Genomic DNA, 22,933 nt, shown 5'->3' on the forward strand with positions numbered 1-22,933 from the left:
TTATGGCAAATGTCACATAAATGCAACCGCAGCTGTGACACTGTGTGCTGAACGCTACCCAGATCGGCGGTGTCTGTCACGTCGAACCATTGGCCACATCTGCAAGACACTGACGGAAACAGGAAGCTGGGCTCCTACAGAACGTCGACGTACAACGCCAGCGACTGGCAATGAAAACGAAATTGCTGTTCTGGCTGCTGTAGCGCACAACCCTCTGGTGGGTGTACGAGAAATTGCACGATGTGTAGGAATGAGCCACAGTAGTGTTTGCATCGGCTTCATCCGTTCCATATCTCATTCACCAAGAACTATACGGGAATGACTTTGAATCCCGCATTGCCTTCTGTCGTTTTGCACTTCAAGAGTTGCAAGGTAATTCAGTATTCCTAAGCAATACGTTGTTTACGGATGAGGCTTCATTTACAAATCCTGGTAGTGTGAATCTGCGGAACATGCACTACAGGTCTGTGCAAAATCCACAGTGGATTCGCCGAGTTGCTCATCAAGGGCAGTGGAGTGTCAGTGTTTGGTGTGGTATCATTGCTAACTGTATTGTATGTCCCTGTTCGTAGCGTGGAATATCAAATGGACCGCGATATGCATCATTTCATCAACACACACTAGCGTTCCTCATGGAGGATCTAGGACTGGAAACTCGTCTATCATTGTAGTTCCAGCATGATGGATGTCCCGCAGACAATGCAAAAGTTGGCAGAGACGTTCTAGATGCGACATTTACAAATAGGTGGATGGGGGCGAGAAAGGACTGTGCGATGGCCAGCTCGGTCCCCCAACTTGACGCTATTAGACTTCTTTCTCTGGGGAGCAGTGAGAGACAAAGTATATGAAGACCCCCAACAACAGAAGAGGATGGACAACATCGTATTACTGCGGCGTGTGCGGCAATATCTGTAGAAACAGTCTCTACAACATCTCTCGTTACCCGTCTGCAAACGTGGATTGATGCAAACGGAGGTCACTTAGAACATATGTTGTCGTAGCACAGATTGGTCAAGATGGGGGTGTATTTTCTCTGCTGAATGTAATGCATAGCACTACAGTTTCTGTGAGCGACAGGGCACAAATAAATGTGTTCAGCAAAGTGAATTCAGTTCTGTTATCTCTAATTGTTGCTCTAGTTGTCATTTCCCTAGAATAAACATACGTTTACAATTTCAAAAACGTAACTTTGCGCTGGTTTCGTTACCTTTTTATTTTTGTGGATTGTGCTTACCTTCCCATTGTGTGAGCCCCTGACACAGGCAGCGTGAGGCGTACGCTTGAGTCTCAGGACAGGCGCTAGCTGTGCACTTCATTTATTTCAAGCGTCATCTTCGCTTTGTAATTTCTCGGGATGTAATTGACGTATTGCGATGCAACCAAAGCCACTTTATTTGTGATTTTACTTGCTATTGATTGCATACGAAATAATAGGGGGCTGTTCATTTAAAAATACACAAGTTTGTGTAGAAAATAGTATTTGGTTCACGCTGGTGAAAACAGTTTTTGAATATCTACTGTTGTTCCAGAGATAATTGAGGTCCTGTCGTCCCTCCTAGCAAGAATGGATGAAGTGAAATAAGACTCTTTTTTCCCAACAGTCTTCTGACTGGTCTGACGCGGCCCGCCGATAATTCCTCTCCTGTACCATCCTCTGGCAATGTTCCTATCTCTACCGTCCTCTACAGTTTCTACCCTCTACAACTCCCCCTAGTGCAGCGGAAGTTGTTCTCCCATGTCTTAACAGATGTACTAACACCCTGTCCTCCTTGTCAGTATTTTCAATATGTTCCGTTCATCACTGATTCTGCTCAGAATCTCCTCAATCCTTATCGTATAAGTCCATCTAATTTTCAGCTTCTTTCCGTGGCATCTCTTTTCAGACGCTTCGATCTCCTTCTTTTTCGGTTTTCCCGTGGACCGCGACTCCCTTCCGCGCAATGCTGTCATCCAAACGTACATTCCCAGAAATTCCTTCCTCAAATTGCGGCCGATGTTTTCGCACGAAGTGCCCTCTTTTTGCCTTTGCTAGTCTGCTTTCCCCCTTCTTTCGTCCGAATTGTCTGAAGTTGCAACGTCAAAAATATGGTTTTGGAAGGATTCAACAATTTCTTGAGACGATGAAAATGGCTGCTTCTGTGCGACAATAGGGCACAGGAAGAAGTCGTTACACGATAAATGAGCTCAGCGAGGGCAGTGATACGTTAATTCGACTTTTGTACCGTCGAATGATCAATTGTTTGACTGGTCGTGTGACAGCTAACATTGTCACGACTACGGCGACGATAATCATTAGTGAGTTAGGACACTAAACGGCAATGTCATCAGTGCTCTTGTGACCTTACTGTTCATTTCCCTAGCCACATTTAATAATAATAATAATAATAATAATAATAATAATAATAATAATAATAATATAATAATAATAATGGTCATCGTTATACAGGGTGGTCCCTTGATCGTGACCGAGCCAAATATCTCACGAAATAAGCGTCAAACGAATAAACTACAAACAACGGAACTTGTCTAGCTTGAAGGGGGAAACCAGATGGCGCTATGGTTGGCCCGCTCGATGGCGCTGCCATAGGTCAAACGGATGTGAACTGCGTTTTTTAAAAATTAGGAACCACCATTTTTATTACATATTCGTGTAGTACGTAAAGAAATATGAATGTATTAGTTGGACCACTTTTTTCGCTCTAGTTTAAAAAAAACCTAGTTGATATCAGTTTGACCTATGGCAGCGCCATCTAGTGGGCCATCTGGCTTGCCCTTTCAAGAGATAAGTTTCGTTCGTTGTAGTTTTGTGGTCTGATGCCTATTTCACGAGATATTTGGCCCAGTCACTATCAACGAACCACCGTGTAAAACGATGCGCTGTCTTCGATTGTTTGTCCTTATGTACTCCATGACTTCTGAGAGACTAATGTTGTATAGTACTGAACATTATAGTACTAGTCCAGCGTAACCAAGCAAACAAGTGACCATTTCCTCGGAGTGCTTCGCGAAAGAACCATTTTCGTCGGTTTCGGTTCATCTTGCAACATCCAAACAGTTGACTGCCGCGCTTACATTCAGGCTCGTACGAATGTGTAAAGTTTTGTCTCCTGTTACGCTGTTTGCATTTGCTCTCTTGAATTGTCTGATCATTTTCTTACACCAGTTTACAAGACGATATTTTTGTGTTTTTGTTAAATTGTGTGGAATCTATCGGGAACTGATGTATTTTTCACAGCTTCAGCTGATTTTGAAATCCGCTTCAGTTGTAGCTAATGCAAGTGTTATTCCACGACTAGCTCTGAAGGTTTTATAGGTCCATCATCAAGTGCCACATACTGCGAACAACAACGTGGGGGGATAGTAAAAAATGGCGCGAACGTTGTAACAAGCAACGATTAATGGCAATACCCGCATAACCGTGGTTTAAGCGTGTTTGTTACAACAGCTGCACCGTTTTGTACTATTCCCTGGCGTTCGCGTTCGCAGTGGCTGGCACCTGATGATGGAACTATAAAACCTCCGGAACTAGCGGTGAAATAAAAACATACATTATCTACAACTGAAGCGGATTTCTGTTTCATCGGTACTTGCGAATGTTCCAAATCCAGTTTTGTTTTCGCAGCTAAATGTTGATGCGCAATCGGATATAATGGAGTCTTCGATGCGTCTAAAGATGCCACTGTCCAGCGCTAAGATAAATGTCTATGCTCTTTGTTGTGGTTGGCAGGAGAGCCAACACCGTTTTACTAAAGGAGGTCGAAATGCACGCGTTTTAGCTCACGCAGGCTGGCGTGAGGTCTGGAACATGACAAGGGAATTAGAATTGAGAAAAACGGACGTAGCTGATGGAATACTTAACTTTAATCCATTAATGATGAACGTCGCTTTTGACATTACATGATTCACAGTATCAATAGAAACTGACAATGGCGCCTTGGTAGGTCGTAGCAAATAACGTAGCTGAAGGCTATGCTAACTATCGTCTCGGCAAATGAGAGCGTAGAAGTCAGTGAACCATGGCTAGCAAAGTCGGCTGTACAACTGGGGCGAGTGTTAGGAAGTCTCTCTAGACCTGCCGTGTGGCGGCGCTCGGTCTGCAATCATTGATAGTGGCGACACGCGGGTCCGACGTATACTACCGGACCGCGGCCGATTTAAACGCTACCACCTAGCAAGTGTGGTGTCTGGCGGTGACACCACACTCTCCAATAATCGTGCCCACAGCTTCATTTTTGAAGGGGGAAAGAAACGATTTTGATCGACCTTAACGAAATTCATCGGTGATAGAATCACGCATATTTTTTATTCATCCGTGGATCAGTTTTACAACAATATTGAACGTGTCATGATACTACAATTTAAGAACAACAAAAATAGCGTAATTCATATACAGAGTGCTAAAAAGACTCCGTATTTTGAGGGGTGGTAGTATAGACCAAAACAAGACAAAAATTATTAGTAAACATAGGCTTTAAGATGCATAGCTTAATACCTATGAGCGCTTGTTCAAATTCGCCTCTGTGGGACACACAACCATCTACTGAAGAACTGCTCATAGCTTATACGGTGTGCGTTTCAGAGTCCATGTTTACGGGATTGATCACTCTTCCGCCTCTCGAAATGTCAAGTACTTTTCCTTACAGTCTGTATACAAGCGTTTACATATTTATAGTGTAACATGCCCGGGAATACTAATGGGGGTGGCGGTCCCATATACTGACTTCTCGTTTCGTGACCGTTGCTTTTCTTGACACAGCGCCCTGTCCACACCACGTACCTGATAGTCCCGCGGCGGTCGTACTGTTCTGCTCCACACTGCTGCTGGCTTGCCTGGAATTATCCATCTAAATATGCAAGCGGGTTTAGGGGAGCCAATCAACGTTAAAACCAACACTATCCTATGTCTGGTATGAACAACTATATTCGGAGACGATAAAAGAAAGTCGCAGGTTGCACTGTTTACATTCTAATTCAGAAGTGTCATCCCAATTAATGGATAATTAACAGTCCACAAAGTATCATTTAGACGAGCGTGCGCGTAACCGACACGACGCAGGTGATAGTTGACGATGCGGAAGCCGAATGATCGAACGAAAGTTCTTACGTTCGTCACACATACAGATACCTGGTAATAGTCCTCCTTGTCACTAGTAGTGATACAACACTGTTCGTAGAGTTAATTCTTCAGCTCTCACTTGTACGAGCGTGCGCGTAACCATCGCGGCGCGGCTGATTGTTGATAATGCGGAGCCGCGATGATCGAACGCACGCCCTCACGCTCGCTACAAGACACTGGAATTTCACTGCACTCTTGTACGGTAACTATCTTCTACTGATTGACATCAGTTCATCCTGGGAGACCGAACACGGTGCGGATGATCGATGCTGTGCGACACGCAACTAGAGCATACATAAACACGTTATCGACGGCACTGCTCATTTTTTTTTTCATTACTTCTTGACGCACTTTCCTCTGAATCACTTCCATATTTCATCACTTTACTGCAACATCACTTGTAGCAACACTTCAAGCTGAATACTAAAAAAGCCTCTCAAATGCAGAGCTACGCGCTACACAACATGACAGTCCCGTGTCCCGCGCTCGACTCTGACAGACGCGGCTGCCCGCGAAGATACTCCACAACTGAGCCAGCGATACGACAATACGCTTACAATAGGTTTAATTTGACAAGCGGGGGGCTGGTGATCTGCAGTGGCCTTAACGTAGGTCTGCTGCGTTTTCTGGTGCGGTGATGGCCGTGTGTTGGTTAGGAGCAGGCAAGTTGAGGGCCTGTAATCAACCCGTGTGTGCGCGAGACACACTGGACCAACACATGGAGTTATGGTCTGGGGTGTGGTTTCGTTTTACAGCAGGAGCTCTCATGTGGCTGTCCCGCGCACCCTGACAACAAATATGTTCGTCAGTCTGGTGATTCGGCTTACTGTGCTGCTATTCGTGAGCAGCATTCCAAGGGCGTTTTTTCCAACACTGTTACGATCACCCACGACCTCTGTTGTAACTCAAGATGCTCTACACAGCGTCGACATGTTGCCTTCAACTGCTCGATCACCAGATCTGTCTCCAGTCGACCATATATGGGACTCCAGTTTCAGGCAGGGAACTCCATCCCGAAAACTGACATCCTGCACCTCTACAAGACAATTCATCCACATCTGCTTGCTTGCATGCAACATTCTTGCGGTTACAACAGTTATTTTTGTACTAGCTTTTCACGTTTGCAGTGACGTATCTCGAGATTAAAATTTGGAAATTTGCGTTGTTTCTATGGGACGAAACTGCTGAGGTCATCGGTCCCTAGGCGTATGCACTATTTACTCTAACTTAAAGTAACTTGGGCTAAGGACAACACACACACACACACACACACACACACACACACACACACAGGCGCGCGCTCGGGGAAGGATTCGAACCTCCGACGGGGGGCCGTGGGACCGCACGAATGCGTCAGACTGCACGGCTACCCCGCGCGGCTGTATTAAAGACTTGAATTTTTTCCGAGACAGATGTATTCACAAAATTTCACTACTCAACATTATTTCTTGATGTTGGGATCTTCCTTTCGTCAGTATATTTTAATCTGGATTTTTGGTTCACGCTCACGGTTCTAGACGCTCAGTCCGGAACCGCGCGACTGCTACGGTCGCAGGTACGAATCCTGCCTCGGGCATGAATGTGTATCATGTCCTTAGGTTAGTCAGGTTTAAGCAGTTCTAAGTTCTAGGGGCCATTTTTTTGGTTCACGTTTTTATAATGACCTTCTTGTCGAAAAATTGACTTTTATTTCAAAGTTTCGCAATTCTGTTAAAAAATCTTGTTTTAAATATCCATACGTACTACGTTAGAAAATATCATCGGTTTGAAAGCAGTTTTTCAAATTTTGTCATAGGTTGGAAATTGTGGCATTCAGAGTTCGCATGAACTGCTCTCGCACTCCGCGAGACTGCGAGAATGGCGAGGTGGCGCATTAGGTAGCACACTGGACTCGCATTGGTGAGGACTACGGTTCAAACCCGCGTCCGGTCATCGTGATTTAGATTTTCCGTTACTTCCCTAAGTCGGTCCAGGCAAACGCCGGGATGGTTTCTTTGAAAGTACACGGTCGACTTCCTTCGCCACCCTTCTCTAATCCGATGGGATCGATGACCTCGCTGTTTGGCCCCCTACCACAAATTAGCGAAATATCCAACCAACTCTGCGAAGGCCTTTCGTCGATGTCATGTAGTGTCCTCTGGATGCAGTTTTTTACTTCAAAATAATACGTAGTACATTCTTAGTGGTGGACAGTAAAGATCTAAAGTCAGTATTGTAATTGGTTATTTTAGTGAAAAAAAACCTTCTGTATACTGGTTCCAAAATCTGGAATTGTGATGTCACCGCCAGACACCGCACTTGCTAGGTGGTAGCCTTTAAATCGGGCGCGGTCCGTTAGTATACGTCGGACCCGCGTGTCGCCACTATCAGTGATTGCAGACCGAGCGCCGCCACACGGCAGGTCTTGTCTAGAGAGACTTCCTAGCACTCGCTCCAGTTATACAGTCGACTTTGCTATCGATGGTTCACTGACTACTTACGCTCTCATTTGCACAGACGACAGTATAGCATAGCCTTCAGCTACGTCATTTGCTACGACCTATCAAGGCGCTATTATCAGTTACTATTTTGAACAGATAATATTGTGAATCATGTACCGTCAAGATTAATGGATTAAAGTTAAGTATGAAACCCCTTACGTCCGCTTTCTAAATTCTAATTCGTTGTCATGCTCCAGACCTCACGTCAGTATAGTTCTTCCCTCCTCACGCCAGCGTGCGTGAGCTAAACCGCGTGCATTCCTAGAATTGTTTTCGCCTGAGAAGAAAATGTGGTGTATTACTTTCTGGGCAACCCTCGTACACTACTATCAAGTTGTTCTGTTTGTATTTGTGCAATACGGGAAGCACATCCGCTAATCAACGTGGTCAACATTTGTTCACCGTAAAAATGATTAAAATAAATACAAATCAAACACTCAGGAGCTACTGTGGTGGTAGGCGCAGTGCAATGTCTAGATTTCATGACTGACAAAGAGCTCACCTAGCATAAACGCAGATGTGAAAAACTTTCATGTACCACACACTAACTCAGAAAATAAAAATCCATAATAGGAAAACAGGGATGTGACCTATCAGGAAGTTTGAGATCAGCGTACAGTCTTGTGCATTGTGAAAGCTTTATTGTGGAGACATTCGCTCAGGTTGTGGCTGAGTCTCTTCTCCGCAGTATCTGTTCTTCCAGGAGTCCTACTCCCGCAAGGCATACAGGGGAACTTCTCTCAAGTCTGGATGTTAGCAGATGAGGAATTGGCGGAAGCAAGACTTTGAGGGCGGGTCGTCGGGACAGTTTATTGCTCACTCTTGCACAGCTAAATGCTGGGAATGATGTGCAAGCTGATTGCTCGTCCTACTCCTCCAACACAGTGCAAGAGCAGTTATGAAAGAAAGTAAGAATCTGGTCCACTGCATACCTGTCTTCGTACAGCCAGCAGCTATGGAGGTACTCAGTATTGCTTCACCTGTCTCCGTTTTATGGAGGAAAACCAGAGGAAAAATTAGCATAAGACATAAAGTCCACAGTTTTCCTGTTCTCAAAAATAAAGCACACAGGGACATTCCGAGCTGTCGATTGTCCAAAATATGGAACCATTTTCCAGTACTGCCATTGAAAATGTGCATTATGATTTCTACTATGGTACAAATCCTGCAGCAGTAAATATTCAGAGGAAAAATTTGGGATAACCCTAAGACAGCGGTTTCGCTGTTCAGTTAGCTCCTCTCTTTTTTGATGCTGCAGAGTGGGTGTGTTTAGCTGACAGGACATATAAGTCAGCTAGGTAATGAATATCTAGTTATTACTGTTGTAACCATTTTCAGGTACCTGCCGCTTTCAGGTGGCCAGGAATGTTAGGCTTATGCCATACATTATTATCTGTTGTATTTCCATTCTATTCTATGTATATTTGTAATCGTGAATGTTCATAATAGTGAAAGGTTGAGACAGCTGGTGCATTTATGACCGGCGCAGTTTGAGTCTTTATGCATCACGGTGTAGTTGATATCTGACGCTCAGGTATCAGAATTTACAAGATAGGTTGATGCTTGTAGAGTCCAGCTTAGCCTACGGATTTCGGTGCTGATTAGAAAATGGCGTTCTGGTTTACGAGCGCGGTTCGTGCTAGCATTTCTCTGACATTTTAAATCTCGTAAAACAACCTGAGTTTATGAACTATGTGGTCATTGTGACTAGAGCGCCTAATACATGCTGTAAGTTACATTAACTAGATCCTTTTTTGGAAAGTTAATGGTACCGCTAGAGACTCATGACCCGCAAAGCACAATTTGTATTTCGAATTCCGCAGTGTGTTTAAGCATATACAGGTTAGAGCACCTAAGGTTTCTGCGTCAGACTCCTTTTTATATATTGATGATCCACTGTAGCCCAAGAGAATAGCAATCAGGGGCTCAAAAAGTGAAGGCCACCATATTTTCATAATACGAAAAATTTGATTGTTTTTAAACTAAGACCTTTTTGTTCCCACAATGCTTCTCCGTGAGACCAAGCTGTGGTATAAATGTTTGCAGTAGTAGGTGTAGCAGGAAGCAAGACAAAGTAGAAATGGATTTAATATTTAGATTTTCTGCCGCTATAACCTTGAACTGGGCTATACCCCATGCAAAATTTCATACCTATACCCACAGCAATATGCTTCGCCAAGATGGCAGATGAGTATGACACAAAGAGAACTTATAGTTTTCGTGCTACCTTCCTTGAAGTTTATGATGGTGGTGGTGGTCGTGTTGGTGCTGGTAAAGACATACAGCATTATGATGCTGTCATACCACAATGCTTAACTCCCGTACCACTTATCTTGGTATAACTGTGCATGGTAACGACGACATCTGCTCCAACTTTACCACAGTACCATATTTCTTAAGAGATATTTTATAAACTACAAATGATTCTGCATTCTTCGTTAAATATGTATGGTATGCATTTCTATGCTCTTGGACAGGAGTATAAAGGAATGCTTGGAAGTGTAGCAACTGGTAGAATGAATTTAACACCAGTGTTTACTTTTACAAAAATGACTTCACTATATTTCAGTATAAAAAAGGAAAAATGAGACATGACGCGAAAGACACGTATAAAACACACACATATGGAAGTGATGGCTGTTACGATGCAATGGCTATACATACTTACAAATAAACAGAAAACAGAAGTAAAAAAAAGGAGAAGAAGGCGCATCTATGAGGGGTGTCGTCGGCGACGAGGAGGACGTGAGGGATGAGATGTGCTGTACAACGTTTCGGCGCGTCGGAGCGCCGCAGTCTTCAGGGCGAAGAAGACTACTGCGCGACGCTGAAGCTGCGCCCGTCCACACTGGAGGACGGGAAGGGACGGGGTCCCGAGCGGCCGGCACCGCTCTGCTGCCTCCTGGAAGACTCGGAAGAACCTCTGTTGTCCGGGGACTTCCATGTCAGACAGACAGCAACGCTCGAGGATGTGGTTGGCAACATCAGAAGCGTCAGCCAGAGGGTGGTATGTGTCTGGCCGTGGAGTGGTTCCGTGCTTTCCTAGGTGAACGCTGCATTCTGCCGTCGTCTTCCAGGACTGCAGACAGCGGAGTGGCAGCTCTTCTGGTCGGCGTGTCCCCGGTGGTCTTCGGACGTCCCTCCGTGCGAAGGTGGCGCTCCAGTGTCGCACTGTTTATGTCCAGATATCTGCCCCGGTTAGCTGCGCCTAGCCGCTGATGTTTACTTCTTCCAGCCGGCGTTCACCCCGTATCCGTAGCTAGGGTGAGGCTGGTGTACTGGCACGGGGAAGGGCACTTTGACGGGATAGGGGCGGTCGACGGGCACCTTCACGGGGTACGGGTGGGGCACGGGGACGGGGCGGTCCACGGGGACTTTGACGTGAACGGGGTAGGGCTGGGGCACGGGTACCTGCACGGGGACCTTCACTTCGACGGGGTACGGCTGAGGTACGGGGACCTTCACCGGGACTTCGACCCTCTTCTCGACTGGGTACGGCTGTGGGACTGGCACCTGAACTGGCACCTCAACGCGCTTCTCCACCGGGTACGGCACCTTGACTTCTACGGGATAAGGCCTGTCCACGGGTACTTTGACTTCGACAGGGTACGGCTGAGGCACCGGTACCTTAACCGGAACTTCGACGCGCTTCTCGACCGGGTACGGTTGCGGGACGGGCACCTTCACGGGCACCGGGTAGGGCCTGTCTACTGGGACCTTTACGTGAACGGGGTAGGGCTGTGGCACGGGAACTGGGCGGTCGACCGGAACCTTGACGTGGACCGGGTAGGGCTGAGGCACGGGGACCGGCCTGTCGACGGGAACGTGCACGGGGACGGGGTGCGGTACAGGGACTTCGACGCGCTTCTCCACCGGGTACGGCTGCGGTACCGGCACCTTCACTTCCACGGGGTACGGCTGAGGCACGGGCACCTTCACGTGGACGGGGTACGGCCTGTCGACAGGTACTTCGACACGCTTCTCCACCGGGTACGGCTGCGGAACCGGTACTTTGACTTCGACTGGGTAGGGTTGAGGTACTGGGACTGGTACCGGTTTCTCGACAGGGTAGGGCTGAGGTACTGGCACTTTGACGTGAACTGGGTAGGGTCTGTCTACAGGTACCTTGACTTCGACTGGGTAGGGCTGTGGGACCGGGACTTTCACGTGGACGGGAACGGGCACCTCTACGCGCTTCTCGACCGGAACGTGAACTGGGTAAGGACGGTCGACGGGCACCTTGACTTCTACAGGGTAGGGCTGCGGCACCGGGACTTCGACTCTCTTCTCCACTGGGTACGGCTGGGGCACTGGGACCTTGACGTGGACGGGGTAGGGCTGAGGTACGGGGACTTTGACGTGGACGGGGTAGGGTCTGTCGACCGGTACGTGGACTGGCACCTTCACTTCAACTGGGACCGGCACTTCGACGCGCTTCTCCACGGGGTAGGGCTGCGGGACGGGCACCTTGACCTCGACGGGGTAGGGCTGCGGCACCGGTACTTTGACGTGGACGGGGTAGGGCCTGTCGACGGGCACCTGCACCGGGTAGGGCACTCTGACCTCGACGCGCTTCTCCACCGGGTAGGGCACCTTCACGTGCACGGGCACCGGGTGCGGCACGGGCACTTCGACGCGCTTCTCCACGGGGTAGGGCTGCGGCACGGGCACCTTCACGTGGACGGGGTAGGGCCTGTCCACGGGCACCTTCACGTGGACGGGGTACGGCCTGTCCACGGGCACCGGCACCTTCACCACGGTCTTGACGTGCTCGCCGTAGCGGGCGTAGCCGCCGCCGCCGCCGCCGTAGCCGCCCCCGATCAGGCCGCCGCCGATGGCGCCGCCCCCGATCAGGCCGCCGCCGATGGCGCCGCCCCCGAAGCCGCCGCCCAGGCCGCCCCCGAAGGCGGGCAGCGACTGTCCGCCCAGGACGAGGGCGTCGGCCACCTGCGAGCCGTAGCCGCCGAGGCCGTAGCCCAGCCCCAGGAGTCCGCGCTTCACCGGCTGCGCCTTGCCGTCCTTCTGCTCCTCTGACGACGCCGACGACGCCGCCTTCTTCTCCTCTGCGGCTGCCACCAGCACCGCTAGTGACACCGCGAGGACGTATAGCACCTGCAACAGACGGAGCGGTACGTCGGTTAAAGAAGGGCGCTGCTTTCGGGAATTGGGAAGAAAACAGAAAAGGACAGGGAAGTCGGGAAAGGTTATAAGAACTAATACCGATATAAATATGTTGCTAACACATTAGTGAGCCAAAAAAAAGGCATACACAGCAACAAGTGACATCGTAACTCATGTGTCACATTAGTGTTCGTAGCACACTGCAGCATGTCTGAGAAAGGGTATATATATGAAAGCTGCTATAGACATCTCCCCATCTGTTGACGACGAATATTAACGTGAAGTGTCATTTCTAGGATCGAGGCACGCCAAACGGCTGTCACTCCGTCAGTACTTTCTCCTGTATTGCTCACTAGCTGCCTGTGGAACGCAGTAGTGCGCCGTCTCATCTCCTGACGTCTAACATTACCGTCAGGTAGCATGACTTACTGACACTCGTAGCTCTGTCTTTCGGTACGCAGAGACTGCTTTCCCACCCATGGCACATGAACTTACTAGCTGAACTGCGAATGAAGTTTGGCTTATTTCAGTACGTAGGAAGTTCATCTGAGGTAAGTTTGGCTGGAACGTTGCCCGTGACTACTGGATGACAGACGCACATGTTACCACATACCACATCCATTGCCTGGGATGTTTATATCTGCCACACAAAGTGGTTGGCCCTGTGCCTTGTTGGTACTGATAGCGAATCCAAGGCGCATGGGAAACTGCAGTCTCTTGTCGAAGGGCTTATTTGAATGATTGGATTTCAACGGAACGCGACGAACGAATACGTCTTCACCTGCGGCATACCCCGTGCTGATGGTAGTTTTTATTGCGTTCAGGAGTAGGTCTTTTTAACGGCCAGCCTCTTGCCGCTTAAACTGTAACAATGGCAACTGGTCAGTAAACACCAGTTAGCAATCTTGTTTCTGTGATTCTGGAGTTTTCGCACCATGTAGTGACGTCTCGTTGTGCTATCTCCAAGACGGATATTGGCCCTGTAACTTAGTCTTGCAATAGGAATAAGTTTATCACAATATATTTTGTTTGTTAGCGATTTAATTTTCCATTAATTTTTCTCATTGTGTCATCTGAATGTAGAAATTTGAAGTAAATCGGCCAGGAACTTTGAAGCAGGCCTAAATTGGTCAAGTAATTTTCGACATGTTTGATAACTCTTCATCCTTAATATATTAAATATTTGTTTCAAGTCAGATTGCGACACCTTATGTGGACAGTGATCATACTCTTGTCTTGAAAGTATTTTTAAGTGTGCAAAATTTCATCAATTTCGGAGTACAACTGTACATTTGTGTGAAAAGACAAACGAACGGTAGCTCTTCTTTTTATAGATGTGCTACGACTATAATTGCAAGTGCAGCTTGTAAACCGTCATCCGGAAGGCACGGTCGAGGATGTTACAACGTTAAGATGCGTGGGCGAACACCCCGCCGTAACTGTAATTGTCCACTGATTCATCCACCATGTGATACCGAGGGGTACCTTGCCAAGAGCAACTGATGAAGGTGGCGTCAGTGTGAAGCAACTACCTGGGAGGGGGGAGCGTTCGTAACATTGGCCGGATGGTCTGTGGCGTTCCAGTCACTTCACGAATGGTGAGCAGTTTGGCTCGGGAAGTGGCGGCAAGTATTGTTCGACTGGGCAAGACTCCAGATCCTGCCACCATCTATGGAATATCAGTTAGTGAGATGCCTTGGCGCCAGGGAGCTCGTTGTGTAGGCTGGTATATCTTCGCGTGGCCGTAAAGAGTTGAGTTTGTTTTCCGTAGGATTGCCTATGCTAAGCTGCTCGTCTATGATTCTTACGTTCGTCCTTGCGGTGCGTGACCGTTTCACCCTGCAGGACAAAAGCACAAGAGCGTTACGCACATGCTTAGCAATTTCCATTGGCAGGCGCTACTCCACCACACAGTGTAAGGCGGCCTGCGGAGTGTAGATGCGGAACAGAGCACAGAGGGCGCGTCTCCTCAGCAGCCAACGATTCAGGGCATGGAGTGAAGAGTGCGACCTGTAATGTTGACCCGGTCACACAGCATAAACAGTGGCAACTATTTGGCTGGTACACACCTGTCCTCTGTTACTGTCCAGAGACACGAAACTCGCCCTTAAGTTGGTATTTCGTTCACTAGACGATGGTGTAGAACGGTAGGAAGTGCAATTCCCAGACAAAAATTAGATCGAGTGACTAATGAGGAGGTATTGGATGGAACTGGGAAGAAAGAGCTACGGTGAAACCCGACTGAAAGAAGGAATCGGTTGGTTGGTTTGGATAGAAAGTGATCGAACTACAGGTTCATCAGTCCCCTAATTGGTTCGTAGGACACGACCTGAGACAGCAAAGAAGAGTAAGTTTTGTAATAGAGAGAAATGTGGGGGGGGGGGGGGGAGGGGGAGAGTTAGAAATTGTAGACGGATATTGAGGACGAAGAGGCTCTCACAGGCTACAGTACCGTGGAGAGTCGCATAGAACAATTTTTTGGACTCAAGACCACAGGAAGAAAGCGGAACTGATAGTTTGCAAGTTCTTAGCTTTTGCAACTGAGTTACATTCGTAAGGTGTGTAGCGAAGACAACCAGGGAAGCTAACTAAACACCGTGCACAGAAAATGACAATCCTATTGCAAACCCAAAAAAATCTGCAAACCGCATGGAACTTGTCCCGGCGGTCGAGGAACTGGGCATCAACCTGGACGATGCTATCCAGTCTTCTGCGTCTCAAGTACGAACAGTTTAGTGCCACGGGGTATTCGCTTATTTCAGTCTCCGGAAAGCTCCCTAGTCGATGTAGTGAGCTTCCGCCCTGTGGAGGAAGATCTTTGAGTCACACATCAACTTCCGGGCTGCCACCGGGCCGCCAAAACCGATCGCGTGCCGCAGTAATTGGTCCCGCGTACGACGCGAGAGGAATATGAGTGAGTGTAACGGCTTGTAAAGCACGCGTGACGGCCAACGTTTGTGAGGACTAATGGCGTTAACGAACTTGGGCGCGGGCTATTCTTTTCGATTACGCGCGGTTCCAGTTAGGATTTGCATAAAGATGGAGTGAGGTGTCCGAGGTGCAAAGCGCAGGGGGCTAGAGACGGTACGTCAGCGGCTAAGTGGCCATTAGCGTCCCCGCCGGAGCGGTCCTTAACTTGCCAGTCCGGGCCGCTCGTTAATTCCGTTCGGTGCTCGTTCACTCTGCGGCCGATAAACGGAATGAAGCCAATTACAGCGTGGCTGGGTGGGGGGACACGCACGCATCAACATTTTCGAAATATTTTCAGTAGCTGCTGTCTCACAGCTTGCAGATATTTCTCGAGAATCGCGTTGTACCACCGACAGCTTCTATGAAAATGTCTGTATTATTGCTACCAGTTTTGATTATTATTTATGACCTTGATCCACAGGTTTTGCCATTACGATGCCTGTGTGAACACAGTAGTGAATGGGTGGAACGCCATGTATGTATCCACGCGGATACTGGCATTGAAAGACTACATGTTCCTGATGATGACTGGTGACATTCGAAACTGGCACCAAAAGTCAAAAGTGCTGTTAGCGGCTGTCGCAGGTACAATATGATATTTGCAACTACATTCTTGTAACTGCACAGACAGATTTAAAATCAGCTGAGGAGCGGACTATGTATATAGAAAGTGATTGCGATATTCTAGACAGACTTCTGAGGTCAGCGTCTTTTTGGGTAGGCAGTGTTGGTGTCGCGTGCCAACCACCTGTTGACCACTACGTTTGGGATTCGCAAATCTGGTATCGCTTGTGGTTGATCATGTAAACACTGTACTATTGATCCTGGAAATGGGGTTCTAGCTGTCACATTTCCTGTGCCACATAATCTTTGAAACGTGCTTACGTTGTCAGGTTCCTGTTTGATTTTAATGATGTCAGTTGTCCTAGGCGGAGTTGCTTTTTGAGCTGCATAGAAGAAGAAGAAGAAGAAGAAGAGAATCAGACACAGTGATTAAATCTGAAACGGAACCACTGCTTAGCAAAGTACGAGAGTAAAATAAAAGTAACATCATGGGAAACCAATACCAGCACGGGTAAGCAAAATCGTTCAAGCCTTAACACGTGAACTTGTCGGCGAAAATCGGTTTGCGACAGCAGTTTGCGTAAAGCTGCGTCGAATGGAAACGCAGCAGCTGGGAGTGACACTCCGGAAGGCGCGCGCTTGTGTGTGTGTGTGTGTGTGTGTCAGGTGATGCAAGAGGTGTGGCCAGTCTAGCCGGGCAGGCGAGCGGAGAGCTGCCGACCGGTCTGGTCTAGGAGCTTCAGCCGCGAGTGTGTGTGTGTGTGTGTGTGTGTGTGTGTGTGTGTGTGTGTGTGTGTGTGTGATTGTCCTCAGGGAGAAAGTGAGGCGTCGTGTCGCGTCGCGCAGGGCGAGTTGCGGCCGGGGTCACTCGCTGGCTGCTCTGTATGGCTGTGGGCTCTGCCGTCCACATCCCATCGCCGCATTCCTTTTGTGACAGCCTCGCTTGTTTTCCCTTTAGGGTTTAACGTGCTGGGGACGCGGACCTGAGTCACCTCACTTCCTTAGTGGTCTTCGTTAAGACCCATCAACCTACTCCTTTTTTGTTATATTATATCATAAAGATGTAACTTCAGCAGTTAGGCTAATAAACCTTTCACTACTCTCTTCAATATATGCATGTAACCTTCAGCATTGTTCTATAGCATCTCACTACAAAAACGAGTACTAGTTTCTTGTCTGCAGTCCATCGTCCCCGTTTCACTTGCGTATAAGGTTGTACTCCAAACAAATACTTTCACAAAAGAATTCATAAAATATCATAATATTCTTCCCCTTTACATGAGCGCATTACTTGCTACTGTCGATCTACATTGTCTTCCTTACGTGTGCTCTCGTCAGTTCTTTTCCTGTCCACATAGTAAACCTAATTGTCTACCTTTTGCATTTCATTTCTTAATTTGATTGCCCGTCATCGCCTGATTTAAAATTCAATTACACTCCATTACTCTTCTTTTACCTCTCTTCATATTCATCTCATTAGCTCTTTTCAATACACAATCCATTTCATTCAACTCATCTTCTAACTCCTTTGTTCACAGCGACAGACTTTCAACGTGTTCGGAAAAATACAAAATTCTTGTTTCTTGCCCCTGAATTTGCAAATCTGTCTCTGGTTTGATTACTGCTTGCTGGATGTACAGATTGAATAACGTGCAGGAGAGGCTCTGTCCAGACCTAAGTCCATTCTCAACCACACTTGCCTGGCATGTCCTTCGACATTTACAATTGTGTACAATAATGAGTGTTTGGACGATTAGGACATGGTGTAGAGAAGATCTGAGGATGGTCATTACGGACTGAAACTGCGCTTCGTGAAAAGAATTGATATTGTGATCGAAGACTGGAATAAAAGAAACATTTGGTTTAGAATTGGAGTTTAGTTTCTGTTCAAGTTGTTACTAACCTTTCGCTCACTGTGTTTTACACTTGCTGCCTTCAAAACTTCAAGCACTATAGTTCGGTGGATATTGTCAAACTTTTCTCCAAATCTACAAATGGTACAAGTGCGGGTTCGTTTGCGTGCTCTTACTTTTGTGCAGGAGACAAACATACCTTCCCCTAGTTGGGTTTCTACCTCTCATTCCCTCAATCTGTGGAAATTTCAAGTTAATATTTGAAATTTCCGACTTGAGAAAGTCGGTGCTCACACCTCACAGGTCCTGCCTTTCTTGGTACTGAGGTAATTACAAGCATCTCTATCATGTATCCACCATGCCAGGTGGAACAGTCACCGTTGGTTCTCCCGGGAGCCTTAATCAAAACGTGTTTGAGGCGACTAACCCTGGTGAGTAAAGTGAGTGGCAGCCCACACAACTGCCGCAGCCACGTCCCGTGCGATAATCGAACCCGCGGACACCTGCTGTGTAGCCCTGCAGTGTCACGTGAGGACCGTAATATTAGCATGGGACGGACTCTGCATCGGGAGATGCCCGCCCCGCCCTCGCGGTTCGGTGAGCGGTCCTTGGCAAGTGGCGCGTCACCCGCCACTGCTGCGGCCTGCTGACGTCACGTCGGCTGTCCGCCGGACTTCAGAGGCGCCGCCGCCGCCGCCGCCAGCAGCATCCGCGAGGCGCCTCACGTTGCTGCGACCCGCTCTCGCGCATCACTCACGCAAATCGCCGCCAGCGCGTTTGCTCCGGAATGCAACGCGAGGGAAAGCCGCCACCGACCCGGACGTCTGCATGACGGACGGAAACAGCGGCCACGATTTACGGCGGAGAAAGCGGCCGTCCGGTCAGATTCGCTCCCACCTCTCCTACTCGAGACGCCACGTGTAAAGATCGGCTATTAAATCGGTACTCCGGAACACGAGGAAAGTGCAGCCCACAGTGACGTTCTCCTGCGTCTCCAACTGAGTAGCTGACGAAGGGTGTAGTCAGGAGTGTCTCAGGGATGCATGATAGGACCACTGTTATCTTCTGTATACTAAACAATGTGGCGGAGAGAGTGGGCAGCGGTCTTCTGATGATGCTCTGGTGTACAGGCAGGTGTCGAAGTTGAGTGAGTGCAGCGCTGTGGTGTACGGCAAGTAGCTATGAATACAGAAAAAAGTACCTAAATGCGTATGAGTAGAAAAACAGTACCGTAATGTTCGCGTACAGCGTTAGTTGTGTCCTTTTTATCCAGTCACGTTGATTAAATATCGGAGCGTAACGTTGCAAAGCGATATTAAAGGGAACGAGAATGTGAGGTATGTGGTTGGGTTGGCGAATGGTCGACTTCGGTTTATTGGGAGAGTGCGGGAAAGTGTGGCTGATTTCTAAAGGAAGGCTGCAAAAGAAAACTAGAGGGACCCATTCTTGAGTACCATTCGTGTGTTTGAGGCCAGGTCGGACTAAAGGAAGACATCGAAGCAATTCAGAGGTGGGCTGCAGTCCGGAACCGCGCGACTGCTACGGTCGCTGGTTCGAATCCTGCCTCGGGCATGGATGTATGTGATGTCCTTAGGTTACCTAAGTAGATATAAGTTCTAGGGAACTGATGACCTCAGGTGTTAAGTCCCGTAGTGCTCATAGCCATTTTAACCATTTGAAACGTGGGCTGCTAGATTTGTTACCGGCAGGTTGGAACAAAACGCAAGTGTTAGCGGGCTTTGCTTCGGCAACTCAAATTGCAATCTTTTGAGGGAACGCGACTTTCTTTTCAACGAACAGTACTGAGAAAATTTAGAGAACCGGCATTTGAAGCAGCTTGCAGAACGATGCTACTGCCGTCAACAAACTTTTCGCGTGAGGACTTCGTTACTGATACAAGTGTAGCGTACCACATCTCAGCTAGTACTTATTTCCTTTGAGAGCGTGGCACAGTTGTTTTGTAAACATGCTGTGTATCTTTTTTAGACAATTATGGTTCTCCAGTAAAGGTCTCTACATCTCCCTGGAGAGCTGTAGAGGGTAAGATGTGCAGCGGGAGGCATTGCAATACATCCAACAAATAAATAAGGACGTGGGCTGCGAGTGCTACTGTGCGATGTGGAGATGGGCTCACAGAGGAGTCGTCATCGGCCGCATCAGACTAGTGAGGAGACCGGTGACTCGGAAAAGATTGAGTCTTATGAGATGTTGACTTACAGCTTGTTGCGTTGGAGCCACCGGCCAAGAATTGTTTGTGGGTTACCGATAGTAACTAGTCAGCTGAAACAGGTATATACATTATCGATGTACCGTGAACATTTGAGTAAAACAAACATTGTTAGGCGCGCTACGCTTCACTCCGTTCAATAAAACACACACACACACACACACACACACACACACACACACACACACACTCATTTTAATTTTTGGTTGGGTGAACATATTTATCTAAGATAGGTTTCCCAGAAATAAAGTAATACGGTTCCAATCCCACAATTCTTCGGAGGGGGGGGGGGGGGTGTTCCAGTGGTTGTAAGCTGTATACCGCAACTGGTAACCGTAGCTGGGATACCCCATTTACGCCGCTGTCAGCTCGTGTGATACTTAAATATTTTCAACATTTCGCGGCCCTGTCAGCAACTGAGTAAATTTTAATTTTAATAATTAACAGCCTCAGTTGCACCGTTTACCTAGAATTTACCTGGGTTTCAGTCGGGATATCCCAACCTTCTTCAGAATAACAGTAACTACCGTCTTTCCATAGCGGACATCGTCAAGCTGAAACTACAAATACATAAATTATCTTCAGACTATAAAACGTATCTGGAACTGCCTCGGCCAAGAGTGCTGTACTGGAACTCAACTCTGAAGGAGGTTGGGTTATGCCGACTGAAACCTAGGTAGATTCTAGGCAAACAGTGCAACTGAGGCTGTTAATTATTAAAATTAACGTTTGATACTTGGGTGAACAGAACCGCAACTCACCAGTGGATCTCGAACATCCCACACCACTCCTAGCTGTGGAGAATAGAAAGAGTAAAAAGTAAAACAAAGTATAGGCAGGATACCACCCCAAGTAAGCAGCAGCGATATAATTCGACAGCTGCCGAACGTGGTCAGGTTTTTTACTCGTTTTCACGGAGAGCAATATTCCTGCCCCTCCGAAAGCAATGGTATTTTCAGCAGCTACCTCACGCGGGCGTTCACTTTGCGAACTCTGCAGGGGAGGGAGGACAGTGGTGGACTCCCGACATGATCCGCCCGCGGCCCGCGAACCGGCGGCTGCACAGTGAAAGTCCGAGTTCCTGAGGAGGTGCCCGGCAGGACGGAACGAGTTCGCACCCCGCCGCGGCGCGCCGCATCCTGGCCCGGCGAAAGCTGGCGGGCCGGTCGCTCTGCTAGCGCGCCACACCTTGGGGGTCCGGGCGCCCCGCACAAAGAGGCGAGGCGAGGCGAGCCGAGCCGCTTTCGCTGCCGCGACATCTGCCGACTCGCACTCCGTAATTAACGAGCCGGCCGCCTCCGACGCGGCCCCCGCACTCTCGCTCCTTACTGCCCCGCCGCTCCTTTGGTCAGCCCCAGCTGCGACGGGTCTAAGGTCTCCAGTAACCGAAGTCTATCTCAAGTCGAAACCTACTTGTACATTTACATACTGGAATCCACAGTCTCGGGACTCCCGCAAGATAACATCCCGTACTGTTTCCAATTTCAGGCTTCGGACATCGTTCAACGACTTTTTGAGGCATATTGCAGAAGCTTTGATGCGTCCAATTTTCTGTTACCCCGGGCCTCTGTGTATTCACGAAACTTGACATTCTCACTTAGATCACGCGATCTAACTTACTCAAACAACTTTTCATTAAAACCGTCTTGATCGCACCAAATACAGGTATAACACCAAACTTGACGATTTCGGCTCCTAAACAGTCAGGATCACGACTAAGAAAAGAACTAAAGTGCAAATGTTGTTAAATATGTATTTTTTAAAAAAAAGACGTAAATGTGAAAATATACCCAGCCGATTTGTTACAAAATAACTTGTCATTACATTTAATAGTTCTCTTTTTCAGTTCTGATGATGACTGTTTAGTATTCGAAACTGCTCAAATGCTTTATTATTTTAGTACAACCAATACAGTTCTAATGCAAACACCTTTCTTTGTGAGTTCTTCTGTACTTTACCTGAGGTATTAATTTCAGGCATATATATCCTTCATTCTAAAAAAAGAAAAAAAAAGTGCGCACGCAGCTGTAGATTTATCCTTAAAACGGGCTGTTCTGTATGCATCTACATTTATAGCTGGCAACCCGCTGTGCGGGGAACCAGTTTCGTTTTGATAGTATTCGGACGGGTGTCTTGAAATCTTCCACAGTGCGTTGTGTTTTCCTCAGTCAGCACTGTACTTGTTCACTGTAATGTCATAGCGTCTTTCCGATAACGGCCTTGAGAGGCCGAGTCCAGTGATATCGTGGTCGGTAGTAATATATACTGATGAACCAAAACATTGTGACTACCTGACATGACTACGAAGTCTTTCGCGACGGAGTCCTTGCATAAATAGTTGTCGGTTTACTTGCCGAGTCAAATTTGGATAAAATCCCGAGATTTCGATGACTACCTCCGTCATCTTCGCCAGGGGTAAAACTGACTGAAGAAGATGACGGAGGTAGTCATCGAAAGGTCAGGATTTTATCCAGATTTGATGCAGCAAGTAAACCGAGAACTGTTTAAGCATTGTGACCACCTGCTTAATAGCTTGTCTGTCCGTCTTCGGAAGGAAATACATCACTAATTATCCCTGTCAGAGTCCGAAAGTTTGTTTATA

General features: G+C 47.7%; 2 protein-coding genes across 2 annotated transcripts in view; one reads left to right on the plus strand and one right to left on the minus strand.

The window, feature by feature from the left end:
- Positions 1–22,933, plus strand: part of LOC126293252 (angiotensin-converting enzyme-like) — a 1,024,671-nt gene that overhangs the window by 609,777 nt on the left and 391,961 nt on the right. The window lies entirely within an intron of this gene.
- The window catches only part of LOC126293509 (uncharacterized), a 34,574-nt gene continuing 21,771 nt past the window's right edge, over positions 10,131–22,933 (minus strand). Inside the window, exon 2 of the mRNA XM_049986760.1 lies at positions 10,131–12,708. Within this exon, the coding sequence (XP_049842717.1) occupies positions 10,819–12,708 (1,890 nt within the window). The 3' untranslated portion in view covers positions 10,131–10,818. The remainder of the gene's footprint in view (positions 12,709–22,933) is intronic.

The sequence above is a fragment of the Schistocerca gregaria genome, chromosome 10, assembly GCF_023897955.1.
Source record: "Schistocerca gregaria isolate iqSchGreg1 chromosome 10, iqSchGreg1.2, whole genome shotgun sequence".
NCBI classification, from domain to species: Eukaryota; Metazoa; Arthropoda; class Insecta; order Orthoptera; family Acrididae; genus Schistocerca; species Schistocerca gregaria.